The 15651-nt window shown below is 54.2% G+C and overlaps 7 protein-coding genes across 7 annotated transcripts; 2 read left to right on the top strand and 5 right to left on the bottom strand.

The window, feature by feature from the left end:
- Positions 1 to 108: 108 nt before the first annotated feature.
- Positions 109 to 795, bottom strand: CORC01_05411 (uncharacterized protein; the record flags this gene model as incomplete). Its single annotated transcript, XM_022617054.1, has 2 exons — positions 109 to 538; positions 635 to 795. 2 exons carry the CDS (start codon positions 793 to 795, stop codon positions 109 to 111), a joined length of 591 nt encoding a protein of 196 aa, XP_022476519.1.
- Positions 796 to 3260: 2465 nt separating this feature from the next.
- Positions 3261 to 5516, top strand: CORC01_05410 (major facilitator superfamily transporter; the record flags this gene model as incomplete). The annotated part of the gene is made up of 3 exons (XM_022617053.1): positions 3261 to 3414; positions 3474 to 4200; positions 4256 to 5516. 3 exons carry the CDS (start codon positions 3261 to 3263, stop codon positions 5514 to 5516), a joined length of 2142 nt encoding a protein of 713 aa, XP_022476518.1.
- A 1502-nt stretch (positions 5517 to 7018) lies between these two features.
- On the top strand, positions 7019 to 7174 carry CORC01_05409 (uncharacterized protein; the record flags this gene model as incomplete). Its single annotated transcript, XM_022617052.1, has 1 exon — positions 7019 to 7174. One exon carries the CDS (start codon positions 7019 to 7021, stop codon positions 7172 to 7174), a length of 156 nt encoding a protein of 51 aa, XP_022476517.1.
- Positions 7175 to 8321: 1147 nt separating this feature from the next.
- On the bottom strand, positions 8322 to 9070 carry CORC01_05408 (uncharacterized protein; the record flags this gene model as incomplete). The annotated part of the gene is made up of 2 exons (XM_022617051.1): positions 8322 to 8670; positions 8823 to 9070. The coding sequence occupies 2 exons, from the start codon at positions 9068 to 9070 to the stop codon at positions 8322 to 8324; spliced, it is 597 nt and encodes a 198-aa protein (XP_022476516.1).
- Positions 9071 to 11004: 1934 nt separating this feature from the next.
- Positions 11005 to 12006, bottom strand: CORC01_05407 (uncharacterized protein; the record flags this gene model as incomplete). The annotated part of the gene is made up of 1 exon (XM_022617050.1): positions 11005 to 12006. One exon carries the CDS (start codon positions 12004 to 12006, stop codon positions 11005 to 11007), a length of 1002 nt encoding a protein of 333 aa, XP_022476515.1.
- A 636-nt stretch (positions 12007 to 12642) lies between these two features.
- CORC01_05406 (ATP synthase subunit D) lies at positions 12643 to 13420 on the bottom strand (the record flags this gene model as incomplete). The annotated part of the gene is made up of 4 exons (XM_022617049.1): positions 12643 to 12672; positions 12726 to 12812; positions 12869 to 13264; positions 13412 to 13420. 4 exons carry the CDS (start codon positions 13418 to 13420, stop codon positions 12643 to 12645), a joined length of 522 nt encoding a protein of 173 aa, XP_022476514.1.
- A 533-nt stretch (positions 13421 to 13953) lies between these two features.
- On the bottom strand, positions 13954 to 14724 carry CORC01_05405 (NAC domain-containing protein; the record flags this gene model as incomplete). The annotated part of the gene is made up of 3 exons (XM_022617048.1): positions 13954 to 14272; positions 14333 to 14391; positions 14485 to 14724. The coding sequence occupies 3 exons, from the start codon at positions 14722 to 14724 to the stop codon at positions 13954 to 13956; spliced, it is 618 nt and encodes a 205-aa protein (XP_022476513.1).
- Between the last annotated feature and the right edge of the window lie 927 nt (positions 14725 to 15651).

Below are 15651 nucleotides of genomic sequence, written 5' to 3'. Positions count from 1 at the left end.
CCTGATCACCTTCGATAGCCTGGTCAGCCTCGTACCGGCGGATGCACCAGGCACATGGCATGGCTTCGCTGGAAGCGCGTCCGATTGGTGAATGTTCGTCCGCCTTGATCATTTGAAACCACCAAACAATCCGCCGAAGACGCCGCCGGATCCCCCGCCCCCTCCACGCTGGCCGTGCCGCCGAGCCTCCGACCTGATCCACTCTTCGAGGAAAGCGCCGTCTGTCAACTTCTTGGCGTCGTGAACCTTGGTCTGTATCTGGGCCTCTTGGTTATCAAAGCTCAGCAGCGTCGGGATGGAAGTGATCATGTAGGTCATGCCCAGCCCTCCGCTCATGACGTCGGGAGAGTCGAATTCGACGGTGCAGTAGCCGACGCCGCCTTCAGCTTCACCGACACCAGACTCTACAATGGATCGAATAAGAGGAGCGACGACTCGACATGTCCCGCACCAAGACGTGGTCCACAGTGTGATCAGTGGTATGCGAGAGGAGGAGGAGAGGAGTTGATAGGTGTGGAAGTCATCAGGACGGCGGACACTGGCATCAGAAGCAAATGTTAGCGGGAAGCTGATATCAAGGTGCCAGGGCATGGATTGGATGGACAGGTTGGAGAATCTGCAGCGGCCCACTTACGATGCGTAGATCTGGTTTTTGGCCGGCCTAGTACGAGACGTGGAGAAGTGGGCAGCGGCGGCAGAGATGGATTGTTTGAGGGGTGGGATGCGGACGCCATTGGCGAGATTCGTGTTGCAGCCCCGGAGGGCGGTGCGCGCGGTATGTGTTAGGAGTTGCATGGTGAATTTTGATGCCGGTTGTCTGCTCTGCTCTGCTCAGGTGCCAAGGATGCATGCAGTGTGCTGCCGACTGACGTCGTCGAAGGCTACCCCGTGATGTGTCGCGATGCGAGTCGTAAAGCTGAGATGCAACAGAATTCTTGCAAAGGTGCCTGGGAGTAAGGCTCTTGGGGAATGGGTCAGGCCGTAAAGTAAAGTACCTTGGAAACAAGTGGCTCGCTGTAGAACAAGGTGTATTTGGGTAGCGTCAACGGCTTTCCGAGCAGCTGGACAGCTTAGTAGAGGCAGGGGGGATGTTAGCTGCCGTTGTCAAGCCGGTGTTCATCTGGAGGTTCGGTAGCAATCGAAGGCGAGCTGCACCTTGCTTCATGGCAGACGACGCGGTCACGCTTAAACTACGGGAGGCTCCATTGGGGAAGGCGGCTTGAGAATGTGGGGTCAGATATCCTCACGCACGATGACGTTGAGGCACCGCGAGAGGACGCATGACATAAGCAGTACTCTGCAGGGGTCCATGGTAGGTAAGTACCCGGTGCTCTGTATCCGTGCTGAGGACAGCAACGGCAAGTGCGTGAATCCTGGGCGCCCAGACATGGCGCCTGCTGTTTTGGGTCTTCAGCTTCATGGCGCACCCTGTGAGGTTCAAAAGGTTCCGCCAGATTCATTCTTCCTTGGCTTATTTCCGTCCAACTCAGCCGCATTTTGATCGTGGTGCCATCCAGCGAACGACTGTACATCAGACACAACCAACCTTTCTTTATGCGACACGCAGAGATAACACATGTGCCCATTTATCATGAATCTCACCATGGCGTCTCACCTTGGGGGGAAACAAGAAAGCTCCATTTCATCCGAGTCCGAGGTCAGCAGAGACAGGCACACATGCTCCAGGTGGTGGTCTGGCACTGGTCGGGTTGCTCCGAGACGCCCAGGCCATTAACGAATACACTATCCGTACTCTCCGAGCCTCGATGACTGGATCAACGAAATACGACTTGTCGACGTTGTAGTCACCCGTCACCCGCGGTAGATGGTGGATGTTGGATTTTGCATGTTCCTTGGATCTGGTGTCACCGCCTTCGCCACCATCTTCGACTGCTCTGATTCACATGGGCCCTGTGGAGAAGATGCACCCAGCACGCACCCACGACCCACGGTCCACGCACTCAGCAAGGGATTTTAGCCTCGCTTTTAGGGGTCTTGCAATCCGGGGCCAGCATGCAGACGTGTATTGGCTGTTGGGTGTGGACATGTGGCCCTCTTCCCTCACCTCCTTTGTCGACCAAGGCCATCCTCCACAGGCTTTCTGAGGACAGACACCGCCGCCAATGCCGCATCCATCTCTGATGACACCTCGCGCCCACCCGCCGACGTCGAGTCACCTGCCAATCTGTCCGAGTTGCGTCGAGTTTATCTATCCAGTGAGTGAAGGGCCGTCTCGACCCCTCCAGTTAGTTGCTCGAAATTCCCCACGGAACCCGCCCGACGCGACGCCCTTGGCACCTACAAACAGAAAACTCCACCATTTGATTCTGCGAGGCCTGCAAGCTACCAGTCTACCTGCGGATACCTACCTTATTACGGATACCTTGCCATACCGCTGTGGCATGAATTGCGCATCTCTTCTCCCTGGGCTCCTATGCGCGGTGCTTGACTCGGTGGCTGGCCAATCCTGACAACCAAGCGCCGATATCTCATTTCATACCGTGTTCCCCCAGTCTTGCGGCTTGCGGCCTGCCAGGGCACGATAACATTGCACCTGGCTCTGCGGCCCTCTTTATACCAACATAAATGCTCGAGGTTCATCCTTGATCTCCTGGTCGCCTGCCCCTACGTGAGACGCAGCCCCCCTCGTTCTCTTAATCACAATCAAACGGCGCGTTGCCCGTCTGACGCCATCGCTCTGCACGGACCTGGATAGTTCTCCTCTCTGCGCCCAGCATCTGCCATTGAGGTTGGCCTCGTTGTTGACATCCAAACCCTATCTCCATCGACAGCTTCGTTGCGGCGCGCCACCTATTCTGGCGCATATCATCCCCCGATTCTACTCCCTCCTCTTTTCTGAGATATCGCTTCTTACCTCCTCCTCCTCCTCCTCCTCCTCCTCGGCATACACTGCCTCGCATCGGCGCTGACCTTTCCAAAAATTGGATTTCTTCTCAAACCTTTGCACTGCCCCGGCATCTTCTTCCGGCTCTTGGACATCTGCAACCTTATCTCATCTTCTGGATGCACGGCCGAACCACACAGCTTATGCCCGACCGATTTTAGGAACAAATCTTCAGTCAACCCCTCGTTCCCTACGCCATCTTTCCTCGATTTAACCCCTCCGCTTGCCTTTTTCTTCTCTCCATCCCCTAACAACTTATCCGCCTAGTTTGCCATTGTGGTCGACAGAGGCGACAGTAAATAAAATCTTGGGCCTGTCAGCCCTGGTTGGGAAGACTGCTTAGAGACTGCTCAATATGGCGGGTGTTCTCACGTGGAGGAGTCGCTTCGGGGGCGTCTTTGGGAATAAGACCAAATCCGACAGTGCCGAAGCCACAGATGACGAGAATGTCAATATTCCAAAATGGAGTATGGGTGTTCTCAACGACCCCAAAACGATTGAAGTTCCTGGTAAGAAACCCTGTTTCGGTATCCCGCCCACACCAAACCCACCGAATTGACACCTGCAGGTTCGGTGCTTCTCCTCGCCGCGCATCGCAATGAGCCACTCGGCTTGCGCAACGCGCCCGCAAGGACTTCCCACTCATCCATCCCCACCGGTTTCCCCGAGCCGATAGACACACCAAGCGGCCGCCAGTCCCCGGCCAACGCGGCCCCACTAGAGCCCGATGCAAAGACAACCAAGGACGGAATCATCCTCAACCCCCAGCCGGAAGAGTCGGCCAATGACCCCCTTAACTGGCCTTCCTGGCGACGCGATTGCGCCTTACTGTCCCTCGGTTTCTACTGCATGGTTGGTGGTGGCATGACCCCCTTGCTTGCCGCCGGCTTTACCAACGTCGCTCAAGACTACCACATTGAGACGGAGACCGTCTCCTTGACCACTGGTCTGTACATGATGGGCATGGGCCTTGGCTCCGTCATCTTCTCGCCAACAGCTATTCTCTACGGAAAGAGACCCGTTTACCTCTTCAGCTCCATCATCTTCATTCTCAGCTCCGTGTGGGCAGCCCTGTCGCCCAATTTCACCTCTCTTATCTTGGCCAGAATTTTTCAGGGTGTCGCTGTCAGCCCCGTCGAGTGTCTGCCCTCGGCCACCATTGCAGAAATCTTCTTCCTTCATGAGCGGGCGTTTCGAATCGGCATCTACACTTTGCTGCTGCTCGGTGGCAAGAACCTCATCCCGCTCGTCAGTGCCCTCATCATTCAAGGTCTGGGATGGCGATGGACTTTTTGGTAAGCAGTGACAGTGTTGGAATTTAACTTGGCTCCGGCATTGACGCGTCTGCAGGATTGTTGCCATGGTCGTCGCCTTCTGTGGCGTGCTCCTGTTTCTGTTCGTGCCAGAGACCTTCTGGGATCGGACACCGCTTCCCAAGTCACGAAAGCCATCCCGCAGACCGAGTTTTAGTCGCCGATGGTCGTCACGCCATCAAGTACCCCATGCGCTTAACGGTCATGACGATGCCGTCGAAGTTCTCACAAGTCCTGCGCCCCAGTCGCCGCACGCTGCTTCGCATCCGCACAAAGATCTTCACGTTGGATTCGCACCAGACCTTCATGAGAAGCAGGACGACAGTGTTGATACGCTAGCGAAAGACACGAAGAGCGAGACACCTGACTCCTCTAACCCAGTGCCTGTCTCTCGGACGTCTGGTGCGTCCGGTACACCTACTCCTGGATCGGAATACTTCCACAACGCCCCGGCTGTCGAAAGTGAGAAATTCAAAATGCAGGCTTCCGACGTCAACTCGCCACCGAAGGCCCTGGCCTACACCCACACCCTCCGTCATCAGCCCGCAAAGTCCTTCACTGAACAGCTGAAGCCTTGGAACGGCCGTCTGAACCACGACAGCTGGTTCAAGGTCATGCTCCGGCCCTTTATCCTGTTCGCCTACCCAGCGGTGTTGTGGTCCGCCGCGGTCTATTCCCTCTCCGTCGGCTGGCTCATCGTCGTCTCCGAGTCGGTGTCCCTCATCTATCGCAACCGCGCTACCTACAACTTTGATGCCCTGCAGACGGGTCTCGTCTACATATCCCCCTTTATCGGTGGCATCCTCGGCACCGCTGTCGCCGGCAAGGTGAGCGACATCATCGTCAAGGCCATGGCCCGCCGCAACGGTGGCCTCTACGAGCCAGAGTTCCGCCTCGTCATGGCGGCGCCGGTGCTGCTGACTACCGTCATCGGCCTGATGGGCTTTGGCTGGTCCGCACAGGAGCGGGACCTCTGGATCGTGCCAACCGTCTTCTTCGGCCTCATCTCCTTTGGCTGCACGCTAGGGTCCACGACATCCATTACCTTTTGCGTCGACAGCTACCGGCAGTACGCGGGCGAGGCGCTCGTCACGCTCAACTTTAGCAAGAATATTTTCCACGGCCTGGTGTTTAGTCTGTTTGTCACGCACTGGATCACCTCTGACGGACCCAAGATGGTGTTCATTTGGCTGGGGGTGATTCAGCTCATTTTTCTGGTTGCCACCATTCCCATGTTCATTTACGGGAAACGGGCGCGCATGTGGACTGTCAGGAAAAACTTTATGGAGAAGTTCTAAGGAGCATGCACATGGGGTTTTGTCGGGTCCAGCATTGGTATTGTCTTGCTTTTGACGCATGGAGTTGGAGTTACGGGATCTTCATTGCATTGCAGCGTCTTCCAAATGTCTTCCAAATGTCCACCACTGGATGGTATCATCAATCGTTTGCATGTTCATGTGGGAGTTGTTAATTGTCTTATGATGGGCTTCGGGAGAGAAATATCTGGCTTGTTTACATTGTTCCCATGATACCTTTAGAGTTTGTCACAACCTGGAACACTTCAGAACAAATACAATCATCTAGATGAAATCTTGTCGCTTCTGAACATGCCTTGAAGATTTGATTGTGGAATGTGGGGCCTGGTATGTAATGGCTCGTGACAAGATCTCGTGGATTGGACATGAAGGAGCGTTGGTGCGTTGAGCTGAGCTTAACTGCGGGCACTGAGCTGAAGACCGGAATCGATCGAGGTACGTACGGCTCAGCTTCACGAGCTGCGTCGAGCCCGGTTGTTGAATGATATCTGGGCCCGTGACAGTACAGGTATTTTTCGGCATTTCCAAACTGTTTCTCTCTCTCTTTCTCTTCCTGATATTACGAGATGAGGGAATCGGTTTCAGCTTTCGAGATTGGCCGGTGAGGAGCGTGTTGTGAGGATGAATTCTGTGATGGGTTTGTCTGATGGGGGATTGGGATTGTGCCGGCAGGTAGGGCCAAGGTGTAGATGAAAAGCCAGATGGCGGAGGAGCAATCGAGTCCTAGCTTCTGTCATGTTTGGACGACCGCGTTATCCCCATGCTCGTACTCATCCTCATCCTCATCCTAAACCTCCCCATCATCACTGTCGCAGCCCTCCGGATAAAAGGTATAGTTTGAGTTGCTGTCTCCCAGATGATCTAAACAGTCCAAGACCCAGTCGTCAAACGACTTTGCGACCCCCGTCTCCTCAGTAGCCCCAGGCCCACTCGCAGCTTGGATTATTCCTGTAGTTGCAGCTCTTCGTGACGCTAACTCTGGCAGTATTTTCCTCTTGTACCATTCCTCTGGCAGCCAACCGAGTAATGGACTCATCTTACCGCGGATAGCAAATTGTTCCCAGGTGTGGATGGGTGGGGAATACTTCGAAGTCATCAAAGTCGGCTGTTACCGCAGCCTTCCCGGCTCGGGTCTGCACCCAGAGAGACGAGAACCTATGGTCCAATATTTCTCACAGTCCCCTCTTGTTTCCATTCCGTACAAGCCTAACCAGCTAGCTTGCAGCTCATCCAGGCATCTGCCTTCTGGTTTTCCGACTCAATTTTCTTCATTTTCATCTTGTTAAAAAATTTGATGCAAGGTAAGAAAAATAAAGACGCAGTAGATCAGCTCGAAAAGGAACACCATGTCTTTTCGTCTCAGGAAAGGTGTATATTGCTCATCAAATATGATACTCGAACGGCTCAACCCAGGTATTCCAAGTACCTCCCTTGATTATGTGCCTTTCGTGACAAAAGCCTCGCGAAACGATCCTTCAAAAGTAATGCGCCGAGGGGGAATCGAACCCCCGGCTCCCCGACGCTGCTGGATGGCAACGGAGAATTTTACCACTAAACCATCGGCGCGGTTCGAGTTCACATGTCTCGTGTGGATGCTGATTCTCCAAACCAGGTTCAGATCATGTTGCGTTGCGAATTGATGTGTAAGAGAATTAATTTGCAATTTCGTGCGTCGTCGGTGCCGCTGGGTCCAGTCCGGAGGTGGATTGTGCGCGCGGAAGATTGTCGGAGATTTGGGGGTGTTGCGGGACGGGTGGAGTTCGTCCCTGAGCTGCACCGTGTGAACCCTACCCGTTGGGTCCGCATCCACTCGGCGGGAGTGGGGTCCCTTGTTTCCACCCGGCGCGCTGTGGCTGTGGCACTGAACCATGGTAACCCGATCGTGCTCGACTTTAATCTGACATCCTCCATCCAACGAGGTGCCACATACCAATTTCGGAAGCTTTCATATCGTCACTCGCCACGGTCTATCCGTACCTGAACCTACCGTAGAATCTATGCAATTGTCAATGTGCAATTAATCTAGCCAAACGTTCCGAGTAGCCATGCAGTCAGGTATTCATTCACTCCTTCACCCCCATGAAGCTCCGCCCCAGCTCATCGCGCACGCATCGGCGGTGGTGGGGTTGGGGGTTACACAGTGAGATCTCCCGGCGCGATTCCACAGCTGCGCGGTGACTGGGTTTCGAAATAACACAAGGATCTTTGCATTGAGGCTCAACGGGAAACTCGAGTCATGCTTACCCCCCGTCATCATGCTCCCCGACGACCACATTATCGAGAATCGTCGCGATCTTGTCGGTTATGCCTACCAGACACGCGTGGTTAAACGAAGCCCACGTATAGCATCTTTCCGTCAGCTTGCCTAGCCAGCAGGTGTGCAGTACGAAGGTCTCACTCACATGTGCTGCGTGAATCACAAAATCTCACAACATAGGTCGCTTGCAGAAAATAGACGTGTCGTGAATTGAGGTATCCCACCGCTCAGCTCCATGGTCGAGGAAGAGGCTTGCCTCCCCAACATCATCATTTTCACATTCATCACTCGGTAACGTGTCCAGGTCATTATTCTGGCGAATATCATCCATTCGCATTGTTCTCATAACCTGTCTGGTATCACGATTCCAAGTCTTCGCATCTAGTCCACCGAGGCGTTCTCGATCCAGCCCTCCTCCGCAAACCCTTCCATTATCCCAAGTCGGAACCTGGAAAAAAGCCCAAGAAGTCCGCCAAGAAGAAGAGCCGCAAAAAACCAAAGGTGTCCAGTGCCCAAGTGCAGTTCACTTTTTAGAAGCCGACGCTGTTCAAGAGGAGAGCCAGGCCGTCGCAAGTCTCCTTCTGAGCCTTGGCCTGTCTGTCAAGGAACTCAGAGATGGCAAGCATCTCCTCAGAGACGTGCTCACCCTGAGCATCGACGTTGTTGGGGCCTTCTTGCTCAGAGTGCTGGAGCTGGCCGGGGTTGGCGATGCCGGCAGTGCTGTTGGGCGCCGCAGCGTAGCCCTCCATGGGCGAGTCCTCCCCGCTGGTGGGGAGGACAGCATTGGCCTTGCCAATGCTCTTGAGGAACGCCTTGTCGTGGAAGCGCGTAATGAACTCCTCAACGTGGGTGCCAAAGTAGTCAATGTTGCGGGCAGCGCTAGTATTTACCATCAGTATGACTTTATTCCGCTATACCACATGTAACCGCATGAGAAGGTGGAAAGAGGCAGCGGCGGTCGAGTTGAGGGAAGGCGTAAGATATTGGTAATGAAACAAAGGAGAAGGATAAGGAGAAGGAGTAAAACTGACCGGTTGGCGATGAGGGTGTTGACGGCGTCCGACAACATCTTGAGCTTGACGTCACGAGATCGCTCATAGATGTAGTCAGACATGCTGGAGCGCTTGATGCAGGTGGTACGGAAGGCACGGTACTCCGAGAATACCTTGGACTTGAGCGCTCTCTGCTCAGGAGTCTGGTTCTTCAGGTAACGGCGAGTGCGGGCGGTGTTGGGGTTGTCCGAGTAGGAGCCGCCCTTGCGGCGAGCGTCACCGACCATTGTGAAGATTGGTGGTGATTGATTGATTGATGATTTGTGGTTTGATCGTTTGGGAATGAGAAGAACAGACTTCTCACAGAGTTGTTTGTTTGGGTGAAGGAGTGAGTGGGTGGAAGGTAGAAGAAGGAGAAGGGGGATTAAACAGGTTGGCTGTCCGGGTGAATATTTTTGGCGGATCAACCAAGGAGCAAGATAGATATTTGTGAGGAAGGAGCAGAAATAATTAGTAGAAAGGAAAAAGCAAATTCTGAAAGAGGAAATAAAAGAGTGGGATGTGAAGAGTTGCACATACGTGAGCGGTGAGTGAGTCTGCTTTGGGCTACTCAAGATGTTTTTTGCTACCTGGGCGACAGCTGGTCATGTGATGGAAGTATGATCAAAGAACGTCCTCGAATGATAATTTGTTGCTGCTCTTCAATGGTATACTTGTGTATGGCAAATATCTTGTATTTCGCAGGCCAGCTGAAGCTACAAAATCGCGACCAAGAACCTTTTTATGCTGCAGTATATACCAACACAAAAGAGTCAGGCACAGTGGGAGAATCTTAAATCTTTGGACATCACTCTCAGGGAGTGCTCCCCAGGTTCCTATATGGACGAGACTGGCTGTAGGACGGTATATCTGATTTCATTTTGGTTATAATATTGCCGACGCCGTATCAAGCTCATCATCGCCAATTGATATTCTGTTGGAGAAGGTGAAATTAAATCCTCTTCTCATCCATATCACCGAACTAATCCTCCTCCGAGGTAACTTGTGTCCAGTCTTGAGCTTCTTGTTGGGTGGGTTCATCGAGCATGTCAATCGGGATTTCATGAAACCAACTTTCGACGACATCTCCAATACCGGGCTGGGCCAAGCAAGCTGGTCTCCTCACTGCCAAGCCTTCATCAGGCTTTTTAGGTCCAGTACCTTTGATAGAAAACACGGAGGTAGAGAGGAGACCACAAGCACAAAGGACCTTTTGATATCGAAAATACAGCCTCAATGAGGGGAGTCTTCTGCGTATCGGCCACCCTTTGGGATTATAGTGACGACCATCCTTCTATTGCACCTACTGAGAATCTGGAAAGGTCAAAGAAAGGTTAGTTCGGAATTCATATAATTTCCAAATCAGGTCTCTTGCTGACAAAATACAGCGGCTTGGTCTACAGCATCAAGAGAACTCGACTAAAGCGACAGCCCACAACGATCACTGCCCTCTGCCAACCGGCCGGCTAGGCTACTTCAGAAAAATTCGCTCTCGTCATGATCTGGAGCGCTGTGGCAGCCGCGGACAGACCTCCACCAACGCTTTACGATTAACCCCCCTCCGAGCCGATACACACATGCCTCATACAGAATGAACGAAAAACTTGGGACCCCGCAGCCAGTGTCAGCTCCGTTCCATTGACGCACGAAAAGAGGACTGGTCCAAAGACTTTTCTACATCAGCCAGAGCCTGGCGGACATTCCCTGTGCCTCTCGGAATCTCCACGTTGAAATCGAATTATTCACGAGATTTGCCACATGTTTCTCGCAGCTTGTTTCGGGGGTCACTGACACCGCGTCGAGTGAAGCAGATGCTTGCGGGAACCTGCCGAAATCACCTACTAATATATCACATCACTCCCGTAAAAAATACTGGTCTCAGCAGACCACTGAACCAAATCGTGGTTCCTCACGGAGGGAGTAATTTCATCACCCACGGAACGCTTTCGCCATCAGGCAACATTGGATCACCCAGATAATGCGAGCCTGCTGGTAATATTTCCCGTGTTCTTGTGGATTACATTATCACAAAACATACGAATCGACTCTTGACTCTCGACGCTCAAAATCCAATTCTTCACAAACACGCCTCACAATACCGAAACCAAGCCACGCACCCACCGACACACGTCCAAACAACCTCTTCACCCTCGAAGCGAAACCTCTTCATCAAATCCCATCCTCAAACCCCAAGAACCCACCTCAACCCAGCAACCATCTCCCCCTCCGCCTCAACAGCCCTCGCCAACCAAGGCGCCTTCAACCAAAAAGTATGCGGCCACCCCCTCACAACCTCAACCCTCACCTCGACGCCCGCCCCCGCCAGCGCCATCGCATAGCAAACCCCGTCAGAGTACAACGTATCATTACTACAAACCTGCACCCACGTCCTCGGTAGCGCGCCCAGCGTCTCCACCGACGCCTCGAGCGGCATCCTCTCCAGCCCGTCCCGCGGCACGGCGCGGCTAAACACGCCGAGAAGACTCGTGACGAAGGACGGCAAAGAGGGAGAGGTGTAGGCGTACCGGAGGTGAGGGGGTACAAAGTCCAGGGAGCTCCCGCCGTCGCTCGTGACTGGGCAGCGTAGGAGGACGCCGTGGAACGTTCCGCGTGGGACGGCCTGCGAGACGGCGGCGGCGAGCTGGCCGCCGCTTGAGGAGCCGATGATGATGAGTTTGATCGTGGAGGAGTGGAGAGAGCGGATGTGGTGGAAGGCGTCGATTGAGTCGGCGACGCAGGTTGAGGCGGGGAATGCCGGCATGAGTCTGTATCCTACAGAATACACCGTCGCACCCTCGAATTCCTTGGCGATGCGTCTGCATGATAGCTCTTCGCTGTCCGCCTCGCCGACGTAGAGCCCGCCGCCGTGGTAGTACACCACAACAATCCCGTCGCCGTTGGCGTTCTTGTCGGAGAAGCGGAGGACCGGGATGGCATGCTGGTCAAGACTCGAAGGGGCGGTGAGTGGCTGCACCGTGACGCTCGAGAGGGAATGGTAAGGGTTGCCGGGGGCCAGCATGTGGGCGTTTAACTGTCTGCACTCTTCTGCGTAGACGGGTTGGCGGTCGAGGGGCGAAGCGTACGTCTTCTTTGGGCCTTTGGCTTTTGCTTCTTCCTCAAATGCCAGCCAAGCGGGATCTAGAGGAGGTGCCTCTGTGAGGATGAGGTGGTTTAGTGAATCCATGACTGGTGAGTGAGATATACGTGATCGATGACGGACTACAATTTCAAAACAATAAGTGCAACGATTTCATCACGCATGGGCCAAGAGCGGAGGACATCACATCATTTATGCGCGGCGTTGGTGTTGGGATGCTTTGTGAGGTGAGGTTAGACTCAATGCCCGGTAGTGGGGAAATCGGTGCTTCCGGGCTGTTGTTGCCGCGACGAGATCCCGTTTATCCGGCCGTAGTTCCGGGCTGCCGGGTGGGTGAGCTCGGTCCCGAGGGCTATCCAGTGATAATTGATGATATTCACTGTACTCACTGCGTGTATATAGAATTAGCGAATTCAACGTCTTTGCTGGGCGAGACGTATGAATGGTGAGGTTGTCGAGGTTGGTGAGGCTCGGTGAAGGACACCGCTGCGGTTAGCGCCGAGGAAACAAACTCCGAACCGGAAAAATTCAACCGAACATCAGCATCCGCCAACCAGACTTTCCAGTAGTGGCCGCTCAAGACGGACGATGAAATCATGAGATGGGCAGAGGGCTTGGTACAGCAGGTCGATATTAATGTCCACTGGGTTGATCCCCTCCCCTCGGACCGATCGCCTATCTACAATGCTAGAGTACACAAAGGGAATCGAAGAACGGACACGTCTAGAGCACGGAAAGATCGCCGAACTTCTCCTGCAGAGGGTATTAGTATGTTGAAACACGTCCAGTTGGTTATTTGACCGTACCTTGTATCCCGGAACGGTCCAGCGGCCCTTGGAGACGAGCTGGGAGGTCTTCTCGTCGATTGAGGGCTCGGCGGCGGCGACGTCGTCCTGTATTCATAAGCATCCGACCATTCGCGTCCTCCACATCCTCTGGCGGCACGTACGACAGTGAGGTCCTCGAAGGGGCGAGCGGACTCGATGTTGGTCAGGGTCTTCTCGAGGTCCTTGAGCTCGAGGTCGACCTTTTGCTTGGTAGCCTCGGCGTTCTTGACGGCCTCGACCTCAAAGGCCTCGATGGCCTTGATCTGGCGGGTCACGTCGTAGGTGGCAGGCTTGAAGGCGGAGAAGCGCTTCTCGATCTCGTCGACGACGGCCTGGTTCTTGAGGACGGAGCGGTACTGAGCAAAGTCGACGGTCGTAGGGAGCTCCGACAGCTGCTGGACCCTGCGGCGGGCGTTCTCGTTGCGCTGCTTGAAAGCCTGGAGGGAGGCGGCGGTCTGGCCCTTGAGGCCGAGGGAGGTGGTGACCTTGGCCCAGTCGAGCTTGAGAGCTGCGCTTCGCTGTTGCAGGAACAAGGAGAGAAATTAGCTCAGATGGCCCAGCTTCAAGGGAGCGGATGCGCGGGTGCGCGACCCAATTGGCGGCATCGACGGGAATTGCATCAATCGGCGGCAATAGACGAGCGGGATTCGATGGGATACACGTACTGCGGCCATTTTGGAGGATATGTTGAGCGTTCGGGGGAGTGGAGAGGGAGTTGCGATGTCGTGAGGTTGATGGTTGACTTTGCCGAACGTAGAGCAGAGAAAGAGCCGGGATGGACAGTGTCACGCGCTTAGTCACGTGATGTCTCCCCGGCCGAGGGATGGGAGTGTGGTTGGCTACCTTAGGTAAGTACGCGGGAGCGAACGGTTCAATGGTGGGGCAAAGCTCTCCCGGCTTTGCGAATTCGATCTGAGCCAATTCCCGCGCGATCGAGGGGTACCTAGGTAGGCTGTAAACTCGACCACAGGAGGCTGGTTTGCAAAGGCATTTCGAGCAACATCAGCCCACGACTCGGCATGCGCCAATCACATATCATTCGTGACATGACACAATATCAGCCTGCAAAAAAGTGCCGATTATCATGACCTCTCATTGCGCGAAAGAGACTTTTCGGAGTCAACTCCCTGGGAATTGTACATGCCAACCCATTCCGTCCTTTTTGTCGTGTCGAGATTTGAGAAACTATCTTTAGCCAAGGCCGTCGCTAAATACTCAATGCCATAATAGAGTTGACGATATCGTTGTCGTTCTCCTTCAGGGCCTTAATGGCCTTCTTCCGGCTAACGTTGGCCTGGGTCATGACGAGTTCAATGTCCTTGTCCTCGATGCCCTCGGCATCAACCTCCTCGCCGTCATCCTCCTCCTCGTCCTTCTTGGCATCGGCGTCAGCCTCAACGGCCTTGCCGTGGCTGGAGTGGTCGTGGCCGGCGTGGTCGTGCTCACCACCGGCAGCGGCGAGCTGCTGGGCGGCGGCCTGCTGGGCAGTGGCGTTGAGGTCCTCGATCTTGGCCTCGCCGAAGACGCTTGAATGCACATGTCAGCTCCCATACTTCGTATAATCCGTGGCGCAGCATGCTACTCACATGTAGGTGTTGCTGTTGGGGGACTTGTAGACCTCGGGGTTGTTGATGACGAAGAGGATCTGGGACGTGGGTCAGCCTTGTTAAATGTCCCCCCGCATCGCACCGTGCCACCACCACCAACAACGGCCACAACACTATTCCAGATAACTCACGTTCTTGGGGCGGCGGAGAGTGACGCGGGTGATGCCCTGCACTCTGGTCAGGTGCAGCTTCTCGAGAGCCTTGCGGGCCTTCTTCTCGTTGCGGGAGTGGATGACGGCGGTGGAGCCGGAGGGAAGGCCCTCGGCATCCTCGCCCTCAATCTCGGAGTCGGAGCTCTCGTCCTCGTGCTCCTCGACGGAGACCTTCTTGGTCTCGTCATCGGGAAGCTCTTCAACGCGGGGGTTGGCCATTTTGTCGACTGCTAAATCGAGAGGGAAAAAAATTGTTAGCTGCGGGGTTGCTTCTTCTGGTGGTGGTGGGAGCTAGGATCGCGCGCAGAGCTGATTTGGCGAGCTCGGATTTGGGTGTCTGTGGGAAGGGGAAATTGCCAACTTTCCGCACAAAAATTCGTTCGTGCAGGCGCAGATTCGTCGATCGGGGGAATGGCGTCAAAATTTCGACAGAAGGACAGCAACACTTACCAAAGACTAGAACGAGGGATCCTTAACTCGGCGTGGGGGAATATGTTCGGTGGCTTTGTGGTTTGTAGGAAAGATCGCAGAGAAATTCTAGGGTTAGCAGCACCTTCTGTGTCAAAGTGGATTAGGTAAGCAGACAACCGCCTACAGTCCCGAATGCCCCCCCCAGTTCAGATCCCCCAGATGGGACGCGGTGCACGCCTTGCTATGTGCCACGGCCGCCGCGTCGAGCAAATGGATGACATTCATTCTGCCCGTCATTTCTACAAGGCTGAAGCAGAGCCTGGCCGTACATGTGCTGACTACGAAATCCGGGCTCAAATGGGATGGATAAACACCGGGATTTTTGAGGATAGCTTCTGGCCACGGCATTCACGTCAAAAATAGGTTCGTCATGATGATTTACAGAGTCTCAAAAGGAAAACCGAAAAAAAAGTCTTTACTCCGTGTCCCCGTCACGAGCCAACCAATCTATTTTTCTGATTGTGCCATGAATTCATTTTTGTCTCTGAATTTCCGTATTTGACGCCGGTCATCATATGATTGATGATGAATGTGACATACAGCCCTTCCAGTTACGGAGCAAAAGAGATGTGCAGCAACCCAATGCTGCGGTGATGCAGACCAAACCGGATCCCATGCTGTCACGCTCTAAACCAGCCCCGTAGTCTTCAAAGTCAACCCCATAGACATCCCAAT

Source organism: Colletotrichum orchidophilum, assembly GCF_001831195.1.
Source record: "Colletotrichum orchidophilum strain IMI 309357 chromosome Unknown Scaffold_37.1, whole genome shotgun sequence".
Classification (NCBI taxonomy): domain Eukaryota; kingdom Fungi; phylum Ascomycota; class Sordariomycetes; order Glomerellales; family Glomerellaceae; genus Colletotrichum; species Colletotrichum orchidophilum.
Note: the sequence above shows the minus strand (reverse complement) of the source record. Positions and strands in the feature narration are given on the sequence as shown.